This window comes from Larus michahellis, chromosome 7, assembly GCF_964199755.1.
Source record: "Larus michahellis chromosome 7, bLarMic1.1, whole genome shotgun sequence".
Lineage (NCBI taxonomy): Eukaryota > Metazoa > Chordata > Aves > Charadriiformes > Laridae > Larus > Larus michahellis.
In genome coordinates, this window is record NC_133902.1 from 41483321 (window position 1) to 41500194 (window position 16874).

The 16874-nt window shown below is 37.4% G+C and overlaps 1 protein-coding gene across 10 annotated transcripts in view; it reads right to left on the reverse strand.

Annotated features, from left to right (window-relative positions):
- The window catches only part of SLC4A10 (solute carrier family 4 member 10), a 163965-nt gene that overhangs the window by 23350 nt on the left and 123741 nt on the right, over window positions 1-16874 (reverse strand). For all 10 annotated transcript variants that reach the window (XR_012588455.1, XR_012588459.1, XR_012588457.1 and 7 more), the window contains 7 exons: window positions 16699-16856; window positions 14831-14918; window positions 14186-14332; window positions 13516-13616; window positions 11953-12127; window positions 11632-11765; window positions 10229-10474 (listed from right to left, as the gene is read on the reverse strand). Coding sequence is in view for 3 of the 10 variants with exons in the window: in XM_074595665.1 (XP_074451766.1) it covers window positions 10229-10474; window positions 11632-11765; window positions 11953-12127; window positions 13516-13616; window positions 14186-14332; window positions 14831-14918; window positions 16699-16856 (1049 nt within the window). In the remaining 7 variants the exon portion in view is untranslated. The remainder of the gene's footprint in view (window positions 1-10228; window positions 10475-11631; window positions 11766-11952; window positions 12128-13515; window positions 13617-14185; window positions 14333-14830; window positions 14919-16698; window positions 16857-16874) is intronic.

Genomic DNA, 16874 nt, shown 5'->3' on the forward strand with positions numbered 1-16874 from the left:
CTGCTGTCCATCGCTGATCGCAGACTGGCCAGATGCTGGGCGATGGCCCATTGGGGTTTGATTACAGTAGGCCACGGTGACGTGGGCTGTTCAGTCATAGTCACTTTCTCACTAGAAGGGAAGACTGTGCATATCACCAACACTACATGGTACAGCTACGCTTGCTACAAACTGCAAAATTACACTTGAAAGTTAGAGAAGCCAAAATTTCTATTTCCTTAGTCAGAAATGTGACAATTGAAGCTATAGTTTAATACAGCTCAAGTAGTTCACCTTCAGATGAGATCATCACCCTGTTTATTTCTGTATCAATACCACTTTCCTCCTTCACAGCATTCCAGTCTGGCTTTTACCAAGTTTCACAGGCATTTACCGATGGCAGATTGTTCATCATCAACTAAGTGACTTGTGCAAGCTCCACCCACGCAGACCAAAATCACCCTGCACCCAGCTTTTGTCACTGACTGGGTGCAGAATTAAGCCCTAATTGTAAAGATCAGATCCTGCTTTCTCCGGAGATCATTATATAACATTATATTGTTTTCTATATTGTATGTCTTTCGGCAACGCCGACATTTTGATGTATAATTGTTTTCCAGCATCTCACTGATTGCTTAACATTATAGAAATGTGAGATAGTAAAATACTCCTTGTCCATCCCAGAAAACACAACTGGAAGTACCATTCAGTGCCAGAACATAAAAGATTATCTACCAAAACGTGACATTTCATTACAGATGTAATTTCTTCAATGATGAATATTTCCCAACTCAACTGACCTGCAAGGAGAAACTCACATTAGTGAAACAAGGCTTTCTACTTTAATCTTTTAAAACTTTTAGTCTCTTTCATTGTCATCTTTTACTCTGAGAGGTCAGCTCTCAGGAGAAAAGGTGAAATACACTGAATTGTCAACCACCAACTCATCTTTCTATTTTCTTGATAAAGTATTACTCAGAAGGCTGGAATAAGTAAAAACGTGTTGCCTGTTGGAGGTTCAAATGCTCTTAAAATTCTTGTAAAGATGTTTAAATTGCTGAGCACTTGCCCACTACAAGAGATCTGTGTGGAGTTTATGCTATTACCAATGAGCAAGAGACTATATATACACCTGGAAGTATATTTTCTAAGCAACATACTCAGCTCCAAATACAGTACCAACTTAGCAACGTACTCCCATGCCTTTTAGCAATAAGGAGTCAGCAACCTTCTTTGTTATGCTAGAAGAGAGAGAATGATTCATTTGATTCTTTCATCGTGGCTAGGAAGAAACTGCTTTTTTCATGGCTAGAATACAGGCAGGGAAGACTCTGACAGTGGTTGTGGTATCAAAAGTAAAGGTGTCACTAAAGTGAAAATAAAATTAAAAAAATCTCTGCTGCGGATCTCACAACATACCCATTTCATCACACTGACGACAGAACAATTCTCTTTGCATCTTTACACTTCTGGTTACTGCAAGATGTTCTGGTCTCCTGGGAGCAATTCACATGTCTAAACATGGGTGCCTATATACCCCATGGTTATCTGTGACATCCATGATGGGTTGGCACATATGTGAGAGTGTGTACAGTGACTTATGCCTTTGTTTTCACAGCAGCTGCAGGCTAGGAGATCTAAAAGGGCACTAGATACCCAGTCACAAGTCACTCCCTTCTCCATTTAAAATGTCTGTATTTTGCAACTAGGCAGAAATCAGTGAAGCTTGCTTTCTTCTAGGGTATTTAAACCTCTAATACAGCCTATTACAAAGTGGCTTATAAATCTGAGGTAGAATAATAAAGCATTTCAGACAAGACAGTCTTCAGGAAACTGCAGGAGAACTGTCAGAAGAGCAGAACTGGCAAAAGAAGAAAGTAACAGAAAAATAATGCCCCGAACCTGCTAGCTAGAAAAACAACAAAAGCAAGGAGTCTTTATTGTCTTCACATCTTGCAAGATGCTCAAGAAGTCTCCGGCAAATCAGGATGGGGAACAAAGGTTGATTAGAAATAATGAATTTTAGGACTGGCTGACAAACTGGTATCCTCTGGAGCCTGTACCTCTCTCCCTTTTACAGGAGGATCAAGACTTCAGCTAAATCTTCAACACCAATCCGACTGTAACAGCATTGCCACTATAGGTCACTGACGGCACCCCCTTCCCTTCTTTGTCCTCCCAACTTCCTCACATTTTTCCTCGCTCTTTTTGCCTTTGTTTCATAAGTGTCAATTTCATAAGCTTCATTAACCTGAAGCAGCCATCATAACTTCACTGCATGCAACATTTCCTACAACTTGTCCTGTTTTCAAAGAACAGAGCTAGGATTTGACAACAGCAGCTTTGGGACATCTCAGACAACTAGCAGTGTTCTTTGTGCCCCAAAACAGCTGTTCCTATCCTTAATAGCACCAAAAAGACTGTCTGTATGATCCCTCTTTATTTGGACAGTGGGAAAGGGAGTATAAGTTAGTAAATCAGAAACCTACTATTTTATATGTAAAATTGGGGAATATTTCCCTCCTCCTTTGTAGATCAGAAATAAAAGATAAACATTGTTGCTGCTCAATGACTAATCAGGTAAAAGGTTCTGTACTAAAAACTCTTTAATCCTGACTGTAATTTTATGTTTACTGCAAAAGAAGAAACTTATGCCCTAGGCCTATTTATTCAATTGAAATTAACTTGGGTCTGGTGGGGGAATCCCTCTAATTTCCACCTCTCTCCCTCGCGTCTTCAGGTTCATTCTTCACCATTTTCTTCTCATCAACCTGTCATGCACGCTGTCCTCCCTACACAGACTTTAAACAAGCAGCATGGTCCTAGTCCATTCTGCTGCCATTACAGCCAGCTTAAGAACTTTGAACAAAAGCCTCGCACAGTGTTTTTGTGAGTAAATAAAACACACTTAAATGGTGCAGCTCCTTCAAAAGCCTCATGGCCATTCTTCCCTAGGCAGTTGCCATTTCTCAGTATGTTGTTTTCAAGACTAGGAGGCACTTACTATTCATGATTTTATCCAATTCATAAGGCACTGTTTTGGAGCTCCTATTTTTCCAGCATGTACATAATGCAAGCTACACCTATTTATACTAGACGAGGAACCGACCTATAAAAGATGTAACTGCAGTTTCTTCATGATTAGCCAACATACCACTTCCCATTCCTAGAAGGGTAAAATCTCTTTCTGGCTCACTTAAGATAAAGAATGAGATTTGCTCAATATGAATACTTATGTTATTAAAAAAACAACAGGCAAGTATGACAAATAAGTGACAAAATGTGCTTGTTTAAACAATATGTCTCACTGAGTATCAGAGCACGTATTTGGTAATATGAGTAGGAAATTCTTCTCCTAAGACACAGAGTACGCTCTACGAGTGTGCTGTGCACGGATCACGTAACAGAGAAGATGGTATGAAATGGAAGGTAACATCAATAATTTTGTTTTAAAAGTAAGGTATTAGAATACATGCATAAGTATTCTTTATGTTGCATTTACAAGGTTGAAGGAAAGCACATTAACAGCAGCATGCTATTCATGTTTAGGTTGTCTCCAAATAAACCATTTTCATTCGAATTATGGGCACTTGCAGAGTCCTTCTGTTTGTCTAACAACTGCTAAGGGAAGGGGACAACAACAATATCATAGACAATGACTTCTCTGCTGTCCCATACCTACAATACCTGTATATGCCTGGCATTATATTTACCATATTCCTTCTCCTATCAACATTCATAACAATGAAAGCAAAGTCTCAATGGAGAAGAGTCTGGAAACAAAATAATTAATACTGATGGGAAATGGACTTGTCAGTTAAGTTATATTCTCAGTATCACAAAACCCTTTCAAAGCACAGTTGTCACATGGCAAGACAAGATTTTTTCTTCATTTATTCATGAGATCTGCCATCCTGAATTAGACCATTGAGTCATTAAGTAGCCCATCTCTGACAATCACAAACATCAGCAGGCATCCATCTATATTCTCTAAAGTTGGAAGTCTTTATAGTTTAGTTGGTGACGTTGAGGAGGAAAGAAGAAAAGCCTATAAAAGCACCTAGACAATGCACTCAGCAGCACAATTTCACACAGTATAGAGAGAGATAAATTGGAGGGGTAGGTAGGAACTGATGTTAGAGTGAAGAAATCTCAAAGAAACAGGTTTCTTTGGATAGCACATCAGGAGAACATTGTTCTGTCAAGGGGGAAAGTCTAGAAAACAGATTTATAATCACACTGTAGTTTTGTTAACCTTGACTGTCACTCATAAAGGTTGGTCTTTATTAGCTGCTTGGTGCGGTATGCCATTGTCCATGCACTCTTAGCAGTACTACGGTATGTAACTGCCATACATAGAAGCTAATGCAGAGAAAAGTAGTTTAATTACAAGGGACATTGACAATTCATCTGAAAGCTTTCACCGAGAAATAGTTCTAGGATGTCACTTCACCCTGTTTCCAAAGTCAAAAAAACATACACCTGAGGAGAAGAGATTCAGTATAATGCTCATTCAAAAATAATATACTGTAATATACTATAATGCTATCCGGTCAGCTTAAGTTTCGATTGTTCAGGTGTAGTGTATCCATACATATAAATATACTGCAACAAAACCACCCCAGGATTTTATATAAGCCTTTCTAGGTTTTGAAGGCATTGTGCAGACCAACTATCAACTACAAACTGAATGCTGTGGAGAATTGTGGATGGGATGGGTATGAGGAAAGAATGAAGCAAGGTGGCTACTCCCTGGGCTCAAAAGAGCGAGAAAGAGAAAAATGAGCCAATTGGGTTGGGCAGACGTAGGCAAGTCCTAGAATAAACGGAATAAAGAAAAACCATTTCTGGATTCAAGGGTTTGTCAAGAAGCAAAAGGGAAGCAGCAGTTAAACCCAATGATGGCAGTTGCATGGTTCTGGGAAGAGGGACATTCTTAGGCAAAGACACACATTCCATTCTTAGGATACGACACAGTAACTTAACTGTAGTAAAAAACCAAAAACTATAAAGAAGGGAAAAAGAAAATCTATATTCATATCTAAGTTCAAAGAAATCATTAGAGGAATTGGAATTCAATTACATGCTCAGGATCCTAATGAGAAATTCCATGCTTATCATCACTAACTCTTCTCATTCCACCTGCAGCTTAAGGAATACAGGGTATAAAACAACATAATTTGCATCCAATAATAATGTATTTAGATTAAATCATGTAGCTAATGAAAGATTTAAAACTTGCTTGTGTAAACAGCGGTAAGCACAAAACTAATCTTCACAATGCCTTCTAGAAGCAATGGTTTCTATAGCCTGCAAGAGATACTGAGATTGACATGATCTTGGCTCCTTAATTACAGGATCAGAGTGGGATTTTCTACTCCTAATGCTTAAGTGCATGTCAATACCAAGACAGATTGCAATATGCATATTACTATGCCAAGAAATCACTTTAAAATTATTCAATGTAATCTGTTAATAATTGAGTAACTTCTGGTAAAGAATTATTAAAAACAACACGAATTCATCACTCTGAAAAAAGAATTAATAAAACCCAAAAGGTATATTAAGTCCCAAGATCTAAGCAACCTCATACTGAGAAATAATTGATCTTCCATACTCTAAGATAACTATCTTAAAATGCCTGTGTTTTAAAGAAAACTGGATTGCTTTCTAAATCACATCTTTTCATCCACAATGCTAATTTTGTTTTCCTTTTGCGACCCTCTGCTTTTAATCCACCCAGTTGTAGGGTTCTCCTTTCTAAGCAAAAAATTATATCCTAATAGTTGATATACACAATGAAACTGATGTGCATCAGTGTTCCAGACAGGATTTACCAACTAGAGATATATTTGCTACAGGGGTAGGAAAAAGCAGGAGGAGGAGAGTGCAGAAATAAGAGAGTTGCTATGCCAACCTACAAATGCTAATGGCATGACAAATACAAAAAGGTCACAGTAAAAAAAAAAAAAAAAGAAGAAAAGAAGAGCTCAGATCAAAAAGCATGTGTATTTTATTTAATAAACAATACAGCTTCTGTATTTAAATTCCTTCAAAACAATGCAGTTCAAAAAGAAAAGAAAAAATTGCAGCACAGTAGCACACTGAAAATCAGGTTGTCTTTGTCCTTCTTTTGATTTAGCCCTTAAATGCCTTATTCTTTATCATCCATATCATAAAGATGGTGTTTTAAGAAAAAGTTACATATGAATGCTGAATGGATTTGCCTGCAAGCAGATGACTTGATGATTAGGGCCAATATTTCAACACAGAGTAACAAACAAGTATAATAAAGAAAATGAGTAAAAAGTGCATTAGGACTAGTTCTACATTAAATAGATCACGCAAAAAAAGATATTTTTGTATCTTCTACATAAAATGGTAAATATGAATTTTTAAGAAATCGTTTTTGAGGACTTTCAGCTGATTTTCAAATATTTAGTTCTGCTTGCTTAAAAAAAAAAACAAAACAAAAAACAAATAAAATCCCAACTGTTATGAATGTTCTTTCTATAGTCTTCTAAGGTTTGTTATGGGAGATACTAGTCATGACTCTCATGCACCTCCTCTTATATTTAAGAGTATGCAGTACAGTCTTCTACATCAAACTCCTGCAACAGAGACTGTTTATGACAGAATTCAAAGCCACCCAAAATACAGAATAGGTTTTCTTTCTCACTTAAAATATGTTTCCAATCTGGTTGAAATACCATTTTAAATTACTATTTTCTTTGTCTTTCTAGTACTTCTAAGGACAGTACTAGCAGCATGCTGATGACTTTTCCCGGGTCATACTCATGTCTTCACCAGGGCAAAGGCAACAGTACTGGGATGTAAACAGACTACCTGTGGACATCAGGGCATCCTTGGAAAGCCCACAGGAGAAGACAGGAGAGCTGGGCCACAGCATACACGGAAAGCTTCAAATATATACAGTGTCCTGACTTATTTAGCATCAACTTTTTGAATGGGCAACAGGCAGAATACAGAAAATGCTGAAATTTTACAGGATAACCTGAGTTTTCTAGCATAGAATTGCAGATCCAAGATAAAGTTTTACATAAGCTTTGGCTGAGCATTCAAAGAGAAATGAGTTGCTCAACCTTTTGAAGTTCACCCATTGCTAATTAAAGAACTGCCAAGGCTTTACTAACAATTAAAAACTTGTCTTTAAAATCCCCAAAGAGAAAAATGCAAACAGCTGTTTTAATTAGCAAAACAGCAGATACTAATTAGCTTCTGTAACAGAGTATGCTGGTCCTTTAAGGACAGGACCAGTTTCAGCCGAAGTTTGTCACCCATTTAAACTACAAGTAGAAGGACTGGAGTCAGCAGCTACAGAAAAAGCTTCTAATTCCTTGTGAAAGCAATATTACTCAACTTAAAGTTCACAAAAATTACATTTTTATCTCAAGTAAGCTTTTATACTTATGCGTCTTCTAGTTTATGATCTTTATGGAACTGAGACGTGTACAGACGTTTGAGCAGGGACCGAGTGTTATTTCAAATTCTTGTCTTCTGATGATCCTGTGGGGATGATAATTGTGATACCTCCAAGTTCTGGGCAAATGGCCACTGTGTCTGGACAGAGTAATATCTGCCCAGGAAACCCAAGGAGTTCAGTTCGCACCAAACCTGCTGTGAAAGCACTGGTCATTTGGGCAGCTGATGTAGAGTTGCTCCAACAGAGCACATCTTTCTGTTCTCACAACCTGTCAAGGCTGGTTCTGAAGAACTAAGAAAAATGCAGATGAGGGAGAAGGGAGGGAAGAGGACAGAAGAGGCTGGAATTACCGCTTTGCTGTGTTCAGGGCGCAGACCCTTGGAATTGGCAGATGTGCTCTTACAAGATAAACAATATGCATAGTGCTGTTTCCAACAATTAGTCAGAAGGTTAAAAATATATAAGCCACATCCCATAAGAACTATGCTGCCTATAACTACGTGTAACAGCTAGTCATTTTGGTATCAGTGGGGTCAGTTGCCATGGACATGGTATCAATAAAAAGAGGATATTGCTGCAAGTAGAAGATACGACATAAATGCTGGAACTGAAATGCAGTGCAAGAGTTCAGAAGTCCATTTATTTTTACTATCTACAGAGTGAGAGAATAACTGAAAACATAGGTATGAAATGATGGCCCCATAACTAACTACCATATTAAAAACTATTATATCAATTAATTTTCATAGCTATTTATGCGTTTGAAACCACCCGGCAGCAGTCAAAACTTTCTTCCAAACATCTAAATGACACCTGTCCTTCAGGAACTGTGTTTGGAAAATCTAAAACTGTTGTGCTGGTATTCCAACACTGTAGGACAGGACAGGTCAACAGCTGTAACTGGAGGGTGACAATCGCTGCTCTTTTACCTTTCTGCGTGCTCTGCACATTCTACGTTCAGTGAAGACAGTTACCAAGGGCAGTCAGTGAGTAAAGACTACCCTTCAAAAATCAGTTTGGGATTCTGATTAACGAATGAAATTTTAAATAAAACGAATAACATTTATTTGTAAATATAGAGACTATGATGATAAAACACTTTCACAAAATATACCTATCATCATGTGCCTATACAACCAAGACTGTTAATCCTATTTCTCTGAAATCTCAAGCAACATCACAGGATTCAGCTAACCACAAATAAAGCCAGCTACCCAGGAATCCATATTTCTATTTGTGTTTATGATTTTCATTACATATTTTAACATCTCAGCTCCGCCTGCTAAATGGTTTCTGAATAATTTTTTCTTTGTATAGTATTTCAACATCTGTTTTTCAAAACCGTATGAGAACATCATATTCTTTTTCCCTTTGAGACAACTACTTTGAAGTAGTAAAGGAAAAAAAAAAAATCCATAAACACTGTGCTATATAAGGCTCTTTAGGATAAAATAGCAACTTCATAGAAATTACGTGAAGTTAAATAAGACCAGGATATGACCTCAACTGCATGCGTGATCTATTCTTGATGTTTATTTCTTTCTCTTCAAATTAATTTTCCTTTGCCTACTGATTAAAATATTAGAGAGAAATATTATTTTTTCAGCGTGATGAGAGACTATTTCACAGCAGAACTACAGTTCCTACAGTTTAACTTGTTCTGTGTATTAAGGTATATAATGTACGTTCAGAATCAGGATTTGCTATTTTCCTAGTGATAACGTACACAAAGCTCAAATGTTTTCTCTGTTGATGTGGTTTGCTTTTCAGAGCTTAAAAATGCAAATGAGACATTTGGTTGAGACACTCCTGTTTTTCCAGTGAACAGAAGATGTGGCACACTTCAAACATTGTTCCTTTTGGGCCCCACCCTGCCCATGCAGAGGGTTCAAACGGGTTCAGTGAAATAATAAAGACATTTCTGGAGGGGGATCTTCTCTGAAAATGCTTTTTAATGACATTTAAGTTGCTGAGGTGACCAGGCTTAATTGGCCTCAGGACAGACTAGGATCTTGTCCTTTACTAGAAGAACATTTTTGTTCTCGTATCACAGAAAACAGTCTATGATTTTTTACTGCTAAATGAAATTATATTGATTAAAGCCATTCACTTTTTTATTCCCCAAGCAGAATACTACCTGTCAAAGCTCCACAATAAAGTAAAGCTGCTTGAATGGAGTCATATTAAAAATCTTGTTATTAAGAACAAATTGATTATGACAAAATCAATCATCACTGAGAAGCACCTAACAATTCCATACCCACTTCAGTTCTTGGAGCTTGAACCTTAACTGCCAGAGAAGTTAAAATAAAGGAGGTACATCAAATTATATCCTTTTTAGATAGGTCAATATTTCAATTTGGAAAAAAACCCCATACAGATAAATATGATATAAAAATGTTGTCTGAACACTCAAGAAAATATTATAAATCATCAGTACAAGGTTACAGTAAGAGATCACTGAGTTACACCTCATTAAATAAAAATGTGTATAAAGACCTAAAGCTGAGGTTCCTCCAAGTCCTGGTTTTTATTCTAGGACTTCCAAGTTGCGTGTGTGTAAGCTTTTCCAAACTCCAAGTCAAGATATTTTTTTACTTATCTTAAGTAAATGTGCACTGCTTGTATGCATACCTCCAGTAACTACTACTTCCATATGCCAGCATCACGCCTAATTCAAATAGCTTCCACATCTTAAGTCTGCAACTACTGCAAACTTCTGCTGCACACTGGTTTGCATTCTTCACAGAGAAAACATAACCTATGAACCAAAACCCCTGTGTTAACAGAAGAAATCTTACTTACGAGTACTTGGTCAGCAGATCCAAATCATTATGCATGTTGATTGGATATGTCTCACTGAGATGAAACAGCTTCTCTAAGGCCTCATAAATGAAAATGATGCAGATAAGAGAAGCAAAAGCTTCTTCAGTAAACCGGGTAATGTAGCAGACTAGGGAGCTTGCATCAGTTGCAACAAGGATGATGCACAGGATTGCAGTCCACAGTCCAATGCTAGCTCTCAGAGAAAGGTACGACAACCCATACTCTCTAAAAAAAAGACAAAAAATTGAACGCAGTTTATCTTTTGTCCAGCCATAGTAAATGGAGAAGAGGCAGCTCCAAATTTTCCTTTGCCTACGGATGTCCAATTCTGGGGACAGTCTGAATCAGAAATGACCTACCTATTGTGAACTGAAGATACTGTCAAGTCACCTCTTGACCTGAGCTCTCCTCCCAATCAACAGGACAGAAAGAGCTCTATCTCTACTAAAGTGAGCGAGCTGCTTTGAGAGTAGTCACAGACATTAAGTGTATAAGGTCCACCCACTTCTTATCCCATATCCTGCCCTGTGAACAGCCAACACCTGCCAATTTCTTCTTAAGCTGCATGAGTAGCAATAGTAACAACTTTCATCAAAATCCTGTATGCTTATTGCATATGATAATATTGCTCCAAGCACATTGGGTGACATTAGCACAGAGAACCGAAAGGTCTACCTGAAGGTAATAAAGAGTTTCTGGGGTGCTAAGAGGGGTCTCCTACTCTGTGTTGTTCAGGAGGTTCAGGAGATCTTGTTGCAGAAGTCTCTGTCACAGCAATGAGGCAGAAAAGCAGAGAGGATCACAGAGAAGCATGATGGTTGCGAAGATGCAGATACTATTTTTACCCACGCTGTGGCAGAGGTATGTCATGTACAGTACATTAACATAAATGTGGGGATATGCTGTTCTGGCATGACGCTTCAGCCCTTCTCTGTTCAGGGGGAGGAAGGGGCAGGGTCTATATTTGTGATTATTGCAAGGTGGCACCACTGCCACTGCACTTACTTTCTGGGTGAGAGGTAACACCTTTCACGTGAGTTAGGAATGAGATAAACGACTGATGTAAATGTATTGTTTCAGAGTAGAAAATGATACAATTAAAAAACCCCAACATCCTGAAGCTTTCATTCCCTTCAAAACAGCTTTTTTCAACAAACAAACAAACAAATAAAAAACAACAATAAAATTCCCACCAACCTTTCTGCATTACCACCAGTTCACTTGTCTCAGTCACTGCATAATATTCATACTTTGAAACTTAAGCAGTGCACTCCAAAACAGAGTGTTGATCTTATTCTGCAGATCTTGGAACTTTGGGATCAGTGTCTCTACTTTTACCTAACAATACCCAAGGGATGATGCACATCATGATCTTTACTTACTTGCAAAATTTGAATAAGATCTTCTCAAATACTAAAACTGGTCCGGTGCTGCCAAGTATAGTGAGAGGCTGTCCACCAAACAGAGAGTAGGCAATTCCAGTCATGGATGCTCCAAACAGCGATTCTATTGCACTCTGAATATGATACAGAGAGAAGTGTCCATAAATTTTCAAACAGGTTCTTTTTTACAACGTCTTAGTCTGTAGCCTTCTAAACACCAAAACAACCAGTATTTGAAGGTGATTCATGCAACAGTAAGAAAATACTAACCACAAACCTAGGAATGTAAGTTTGTTTTAAAAGTTCAGATTTAACACATACTATACGACCTTCAGTTGCTTCTCCCAGCAGACCACCAAATGTGATGACAGGAGACATGCAAGCACAGTAGAGAAACAAAAATGATGCCAGACACTGCAGACTGAGAGCATCCCTGAAGTCACTCCAGAAGAAGGGAGCTTTTCTTTTTATATCTAAAATCAATCCTCCAAAAAATCTAAAAAAAAATACAAGATACCAAATTAATGAAAAAGGCATACCAAACTTTCTTCCATAGTATTGCTTTAAATATACTGCAGAGGAGTTATTGTTCCATGATCAAATGATGCATACTTGTACAATTCATCCTTCCCAGAAAAAAGTTTCTGGAAACCCTGTTCTGATAACTTTAATCAGGAAATTGTGTTTTTAAAACAAACCAATCAGCATGTTTCTTCTATAAAATCTTCATCTAATCATCCAGACCCAAAACTTCTGAACAGGTGTTAGCTCCCACACATTAAACTCTATTATTTATTACGTGAAATAATTCTTTGCATTTGTTTAATCAGAGAGCTACCACAGTGTCCATTTGCCTGCACGTCTACATATAGAGCTTCACATTCTTTATTTGAGAACCTGTTCCTAAATACACCTGATGAAAGAACTGAAAGTAGGCCACAGTTTTCCAAGGACAAGAACTGTCATCTTTTGTCATTTACACTACGCTAAGTATAATCAAATATTTAGGAACAGATGCTCCCTTACAGTTAAAGTAAATATCCCCACAATGCTCTCTCTGTCACAGGCACCCAACGTATTGGATGCTGCTGGGCTAAAGAGGAAGACAAAGTGCCACCATCTCCTAAATATCAGGACGATCCTTTGAGCTGTCAATTACCAGGTTCATGAGTGAAAGAATGGCTTACAGCCAGATGACCACCATCTCCTCTTCCCTACTGTGTACACCAACACTGCAGCCGAATCTTTAGCCTTATACAGGTAGGAATGATATTTAAATATCAAGAGGCAGCAAGGTAAAAGAAAAGTCTATCGCACGACTACACTGCACTAAGGCAACCACTGATGGCTGATGCACTTACATCACACCATATTAGGCAAGAGAGCATAAGTATTCCTTAGGGCAAATTTTTCCTTCCAACGTGTCTATATTGCAGCCACCGTGGTAATCATAGCTTCATGTACCAGGAGATATCATGGCTAACTGAGGTAAAAAAAAAAATACTAGAGCTGCATAACCCGGGAACTTCAACTACAAAATAGTTGTAACCATTCATAATATATGGCACAAGACTATTCCCAACTTTTCCTTCATGCTGTACAAAAATAAGAAATGTTAGTCAAGTTTAACAGAGGTCTGACTTTTATAAATAATAGAGAAAGGAGCTTGCAATAAATACAATGTGAAAAGTCAAATCTTCTTGCCCTCTCCCCCTCTCTGGAAATTAGCAGGTATTGTCCTTTTCAGCTATGGTATGCAAATCAGGAAAAATGCCTGAAAGAAATCATATGCCAAGCCAGTCATTTGAGAGAGAACCAGACCATTATGATTCCCTCGGAAGGGCATCACTGAGAACACTTAAATTTGCATATGTTTTCACTAACTTTCCAGTGCGTTGCAGTTCTGGTCCAGAGTGTCCTCCAGAATGTTCTGCGTCCCCATGGGCTGCAGTCCCATTTGGCACTCCTGGGATCTTACGCTTCTCCTACCAGAAGGAAAAAATACTTCTCATGGGTCTTAGCAACCAAAACATAATTTTAGCAGAGGAAACGGGCTTTGAGAGCTGAAAGACTAAACATGTAAAATTTATTGTAAGATTCATCAATGTAACCTCTTCATAAGCTGTAGAGGAGTTCTATAACAGAAAATAGTAGAATGAATTGTGGTCTAAGAAATGTAAAGAAATTATCACAGAAAATCCTGTGTAAGAGTAGCAAGCCAGGCTGCTTTGATCAATTCTTGCAATACGCTTAGAACAAAAGCAAACCATGTCCGTTCAGAATAATCTAAGATGCTTATGACCAATTACCCCTGAATTTAAAATCTTTAGATATAACTATCTGTCTTTATTCAGGAGAGAACTAGTACTGAACTACAAGAAACGTCATCACTATACTGTATGCTTGCAAGACAAGGGTTCTCTTAAAAAAAAAAAAGAGAATGCAAAATGTCTCTATAGTGACTCTGCTAAATGCTAAATTAACGAGACTTAATTCTACCTAGCAAAAATTCATCACAACGTTTAAAAAAGTTTGAATTTTACAGCATACAAACCTGAGAGGGAACATTTTTAGGTGGTTCTATTCGAATTGTTGGGTCCCACTCTCCAGGAGGGAGAACAGTAACCTGATCAAGAAACTCATCGATACCGGACACTAAGTCATTGCGGTCTTTTGCTTTGTAAGCAACATCATGGAACACCTGGAGAAGCGTATGCGGGAGGAAAATGAGATAGAGAAAGGAATACTCTTATTTTTCACAATAGCCCCTTTTCTCCGAAACAGAATGCACTTCATGCAGTTCCCACCAAACAAACAATCTCAGCTTCAACTGATTAGCATCTCTGGTACATAGTTTTCATACAAGTTCCAGCTGCTATGGAAAACATCCTTATGTGTGCTAAACATTCTAGGGATTTTACAGCTTAAAACACAATCAATTCCACAGGAACGTAACTGTCTAAAATGGAATCTTCTCAGTGAAGATATCCTTGCATGTGAATATTGTTTCTTATTTTGTTATCTCCTTATGGTAGCATAATCTGGGCTGTTACAGGATCATGAAATGAACTAGAATGCTATTTGTGCATGATCAGAGTGATTAGCCACATCTCATCTGAACAATTCCACACTGGAGATTCCCTATTACACGTCTACAGTCAGTACAAAATGACTAAAACCAAGCCATAAATAAAAATACCTCATCTGTCATTAGTGTTGCAATTGATCTTCCAATCTCATGGTATTGTTGCCCTTTACCCAAAGGTCCAAGAAGAATAAACAAAAATCTGTAAATAGAAGATAAATAAATAAATTGTCAATGATAGATGATTGAAAATAATTATACATACTACAGAAAAAACTTATTTAAAAATTGGACTAGAAGAACCTCCAAGACAAATATTATATATAATCTCCTTCAAGATCCTCACACATGAATTTAAACATGAAGCTCTGGTTAAAAAAAATAACTTCCAAAAATAAGCTTCACAGTCAGACTTGATTGAAACTATCAAAACCTCCTTACATAACAAACCTTATATTATATAATAAATATATGCAATTGCAATCTATGTACAGAACACATTAATTTACTTAATTCTGTTAATTCAACAAAATCAACTATTTTATGGTAGTAGTCTTATTGCAATATTGGGGAAGTGAAAGTATCCCTGAATAAAAATAATTTTTAAATCGCTCTTACTCCCACTGAGGTTCTAGACAGCCTCTAATCTAGGCTTGGGGCTAGTAAGGTTCTATAAAATGCAGAGGACAGGTTCAAATTAAATAATTGAAGTTTTTGGTTTTGCTAAAATGCAAACCACAATTTTTTGTTAACATTCTTAAAGTCTTCTAAAATAAACATTTTTGCATAAATTCTTAATTGTCTTAACTTTTAATTATTTAATTTTCTTTTGGCCAAAAATCACGAAAACTTTTTCTTTTGGTGCTTTTTTTTGTTGGAAGTCGGGGGAGGTTAAGAGCAAAGGCTTCAGAAGTGTTTTTTTAAAGCCAGCTCAGTCCCTCAATGTCCTTTATACACACGCAAAAACTAGAAAAGACAAAAAAGTCATATCCAAAGTAACTACAACTTAAAGAAAATTTTATACTGTTTATCTGACTAGGTGCACAGATCTGAGTCCCAGCACTGCAATTCATCACATAACACTCCTCCTGAGTGTCACAAACAACTGGAATACACTACTGCCTTCTGTCAGAACTCTACTTCTGTAGAAACTAAAAGAGGGAAGGGCAGAGAGAGAGACAGAATCTGTGTACAAACATATGCACAAATACCAAAAAAAAGGTGAGAGACTGCAATAACAGTTAACTCAATGAACTCAGATATGGGAGAATCACTTTGGAGTTTTGATCTGAATCAACCCCAGCAGGAAACTACGAATCTGCAGATCTATTTAAATGCTTTCTATTTGACTACGAAGTCTATTTTAAACACTTTCTAAAAATTCCTCGCAATTTGTTCACAGAACCGAAGTACTTCATCAGACAAAGTTTCACCTTAGAAAAAATGACTCTAATAAAAATTTATGGTTAAAAGTCACATTTACTACCATGCAAATACCTGCAAAGTAACTTTCAGAGAAGCATGATATTTACAGCGTGTTCTTCATCCTTTCGCTATCCCTAGTCATTCAAATAATATAGTTTGGTTTTGCCCTTTACTCAATTCCTTCTTCATTTTTTTCTTCTGCACATAATTATGCAGTATCACACAAGTATTTTCAGTTCTAGATGAAATGTTCTAAGCAGCTGAATATTTCACCTTAGTATTTCATCTGCAGTATTACAAGTTTGAATAGAATAAACTGTGTTGTAACCTAACAAGCTATCATTTCTCCTTCTCCAAAGAATGATTATCTGCACACACAAATGGCATGTTTCTTAATATACCCACACATCATTTAAAGGATGAATGGAAAGATGTCTCTAAGAGATGTCTTTGTTAAAGAAAGAACCAAACTCAATAAATGACAAAGTTGAAAGTCACACCACCCTGCCTCCACAAGGTACTCAGAAAAACAAGAAGAGAAATAAATCCAACTGTACCTTGTTGGAATTGGAACTTCAGCTAGTCCCGTAAGCAGCACGGCAGGAGATAACCTAACAAAAGCAACAACCGCACGGTCCAGGAACTCCAGTTCACCAACTAAGATGTTCGACGCTTCAGCTCCAGGTGGTATCTTTTTCATGAAGTGTAGGTCAACCTGGGAAAGGTATATTAA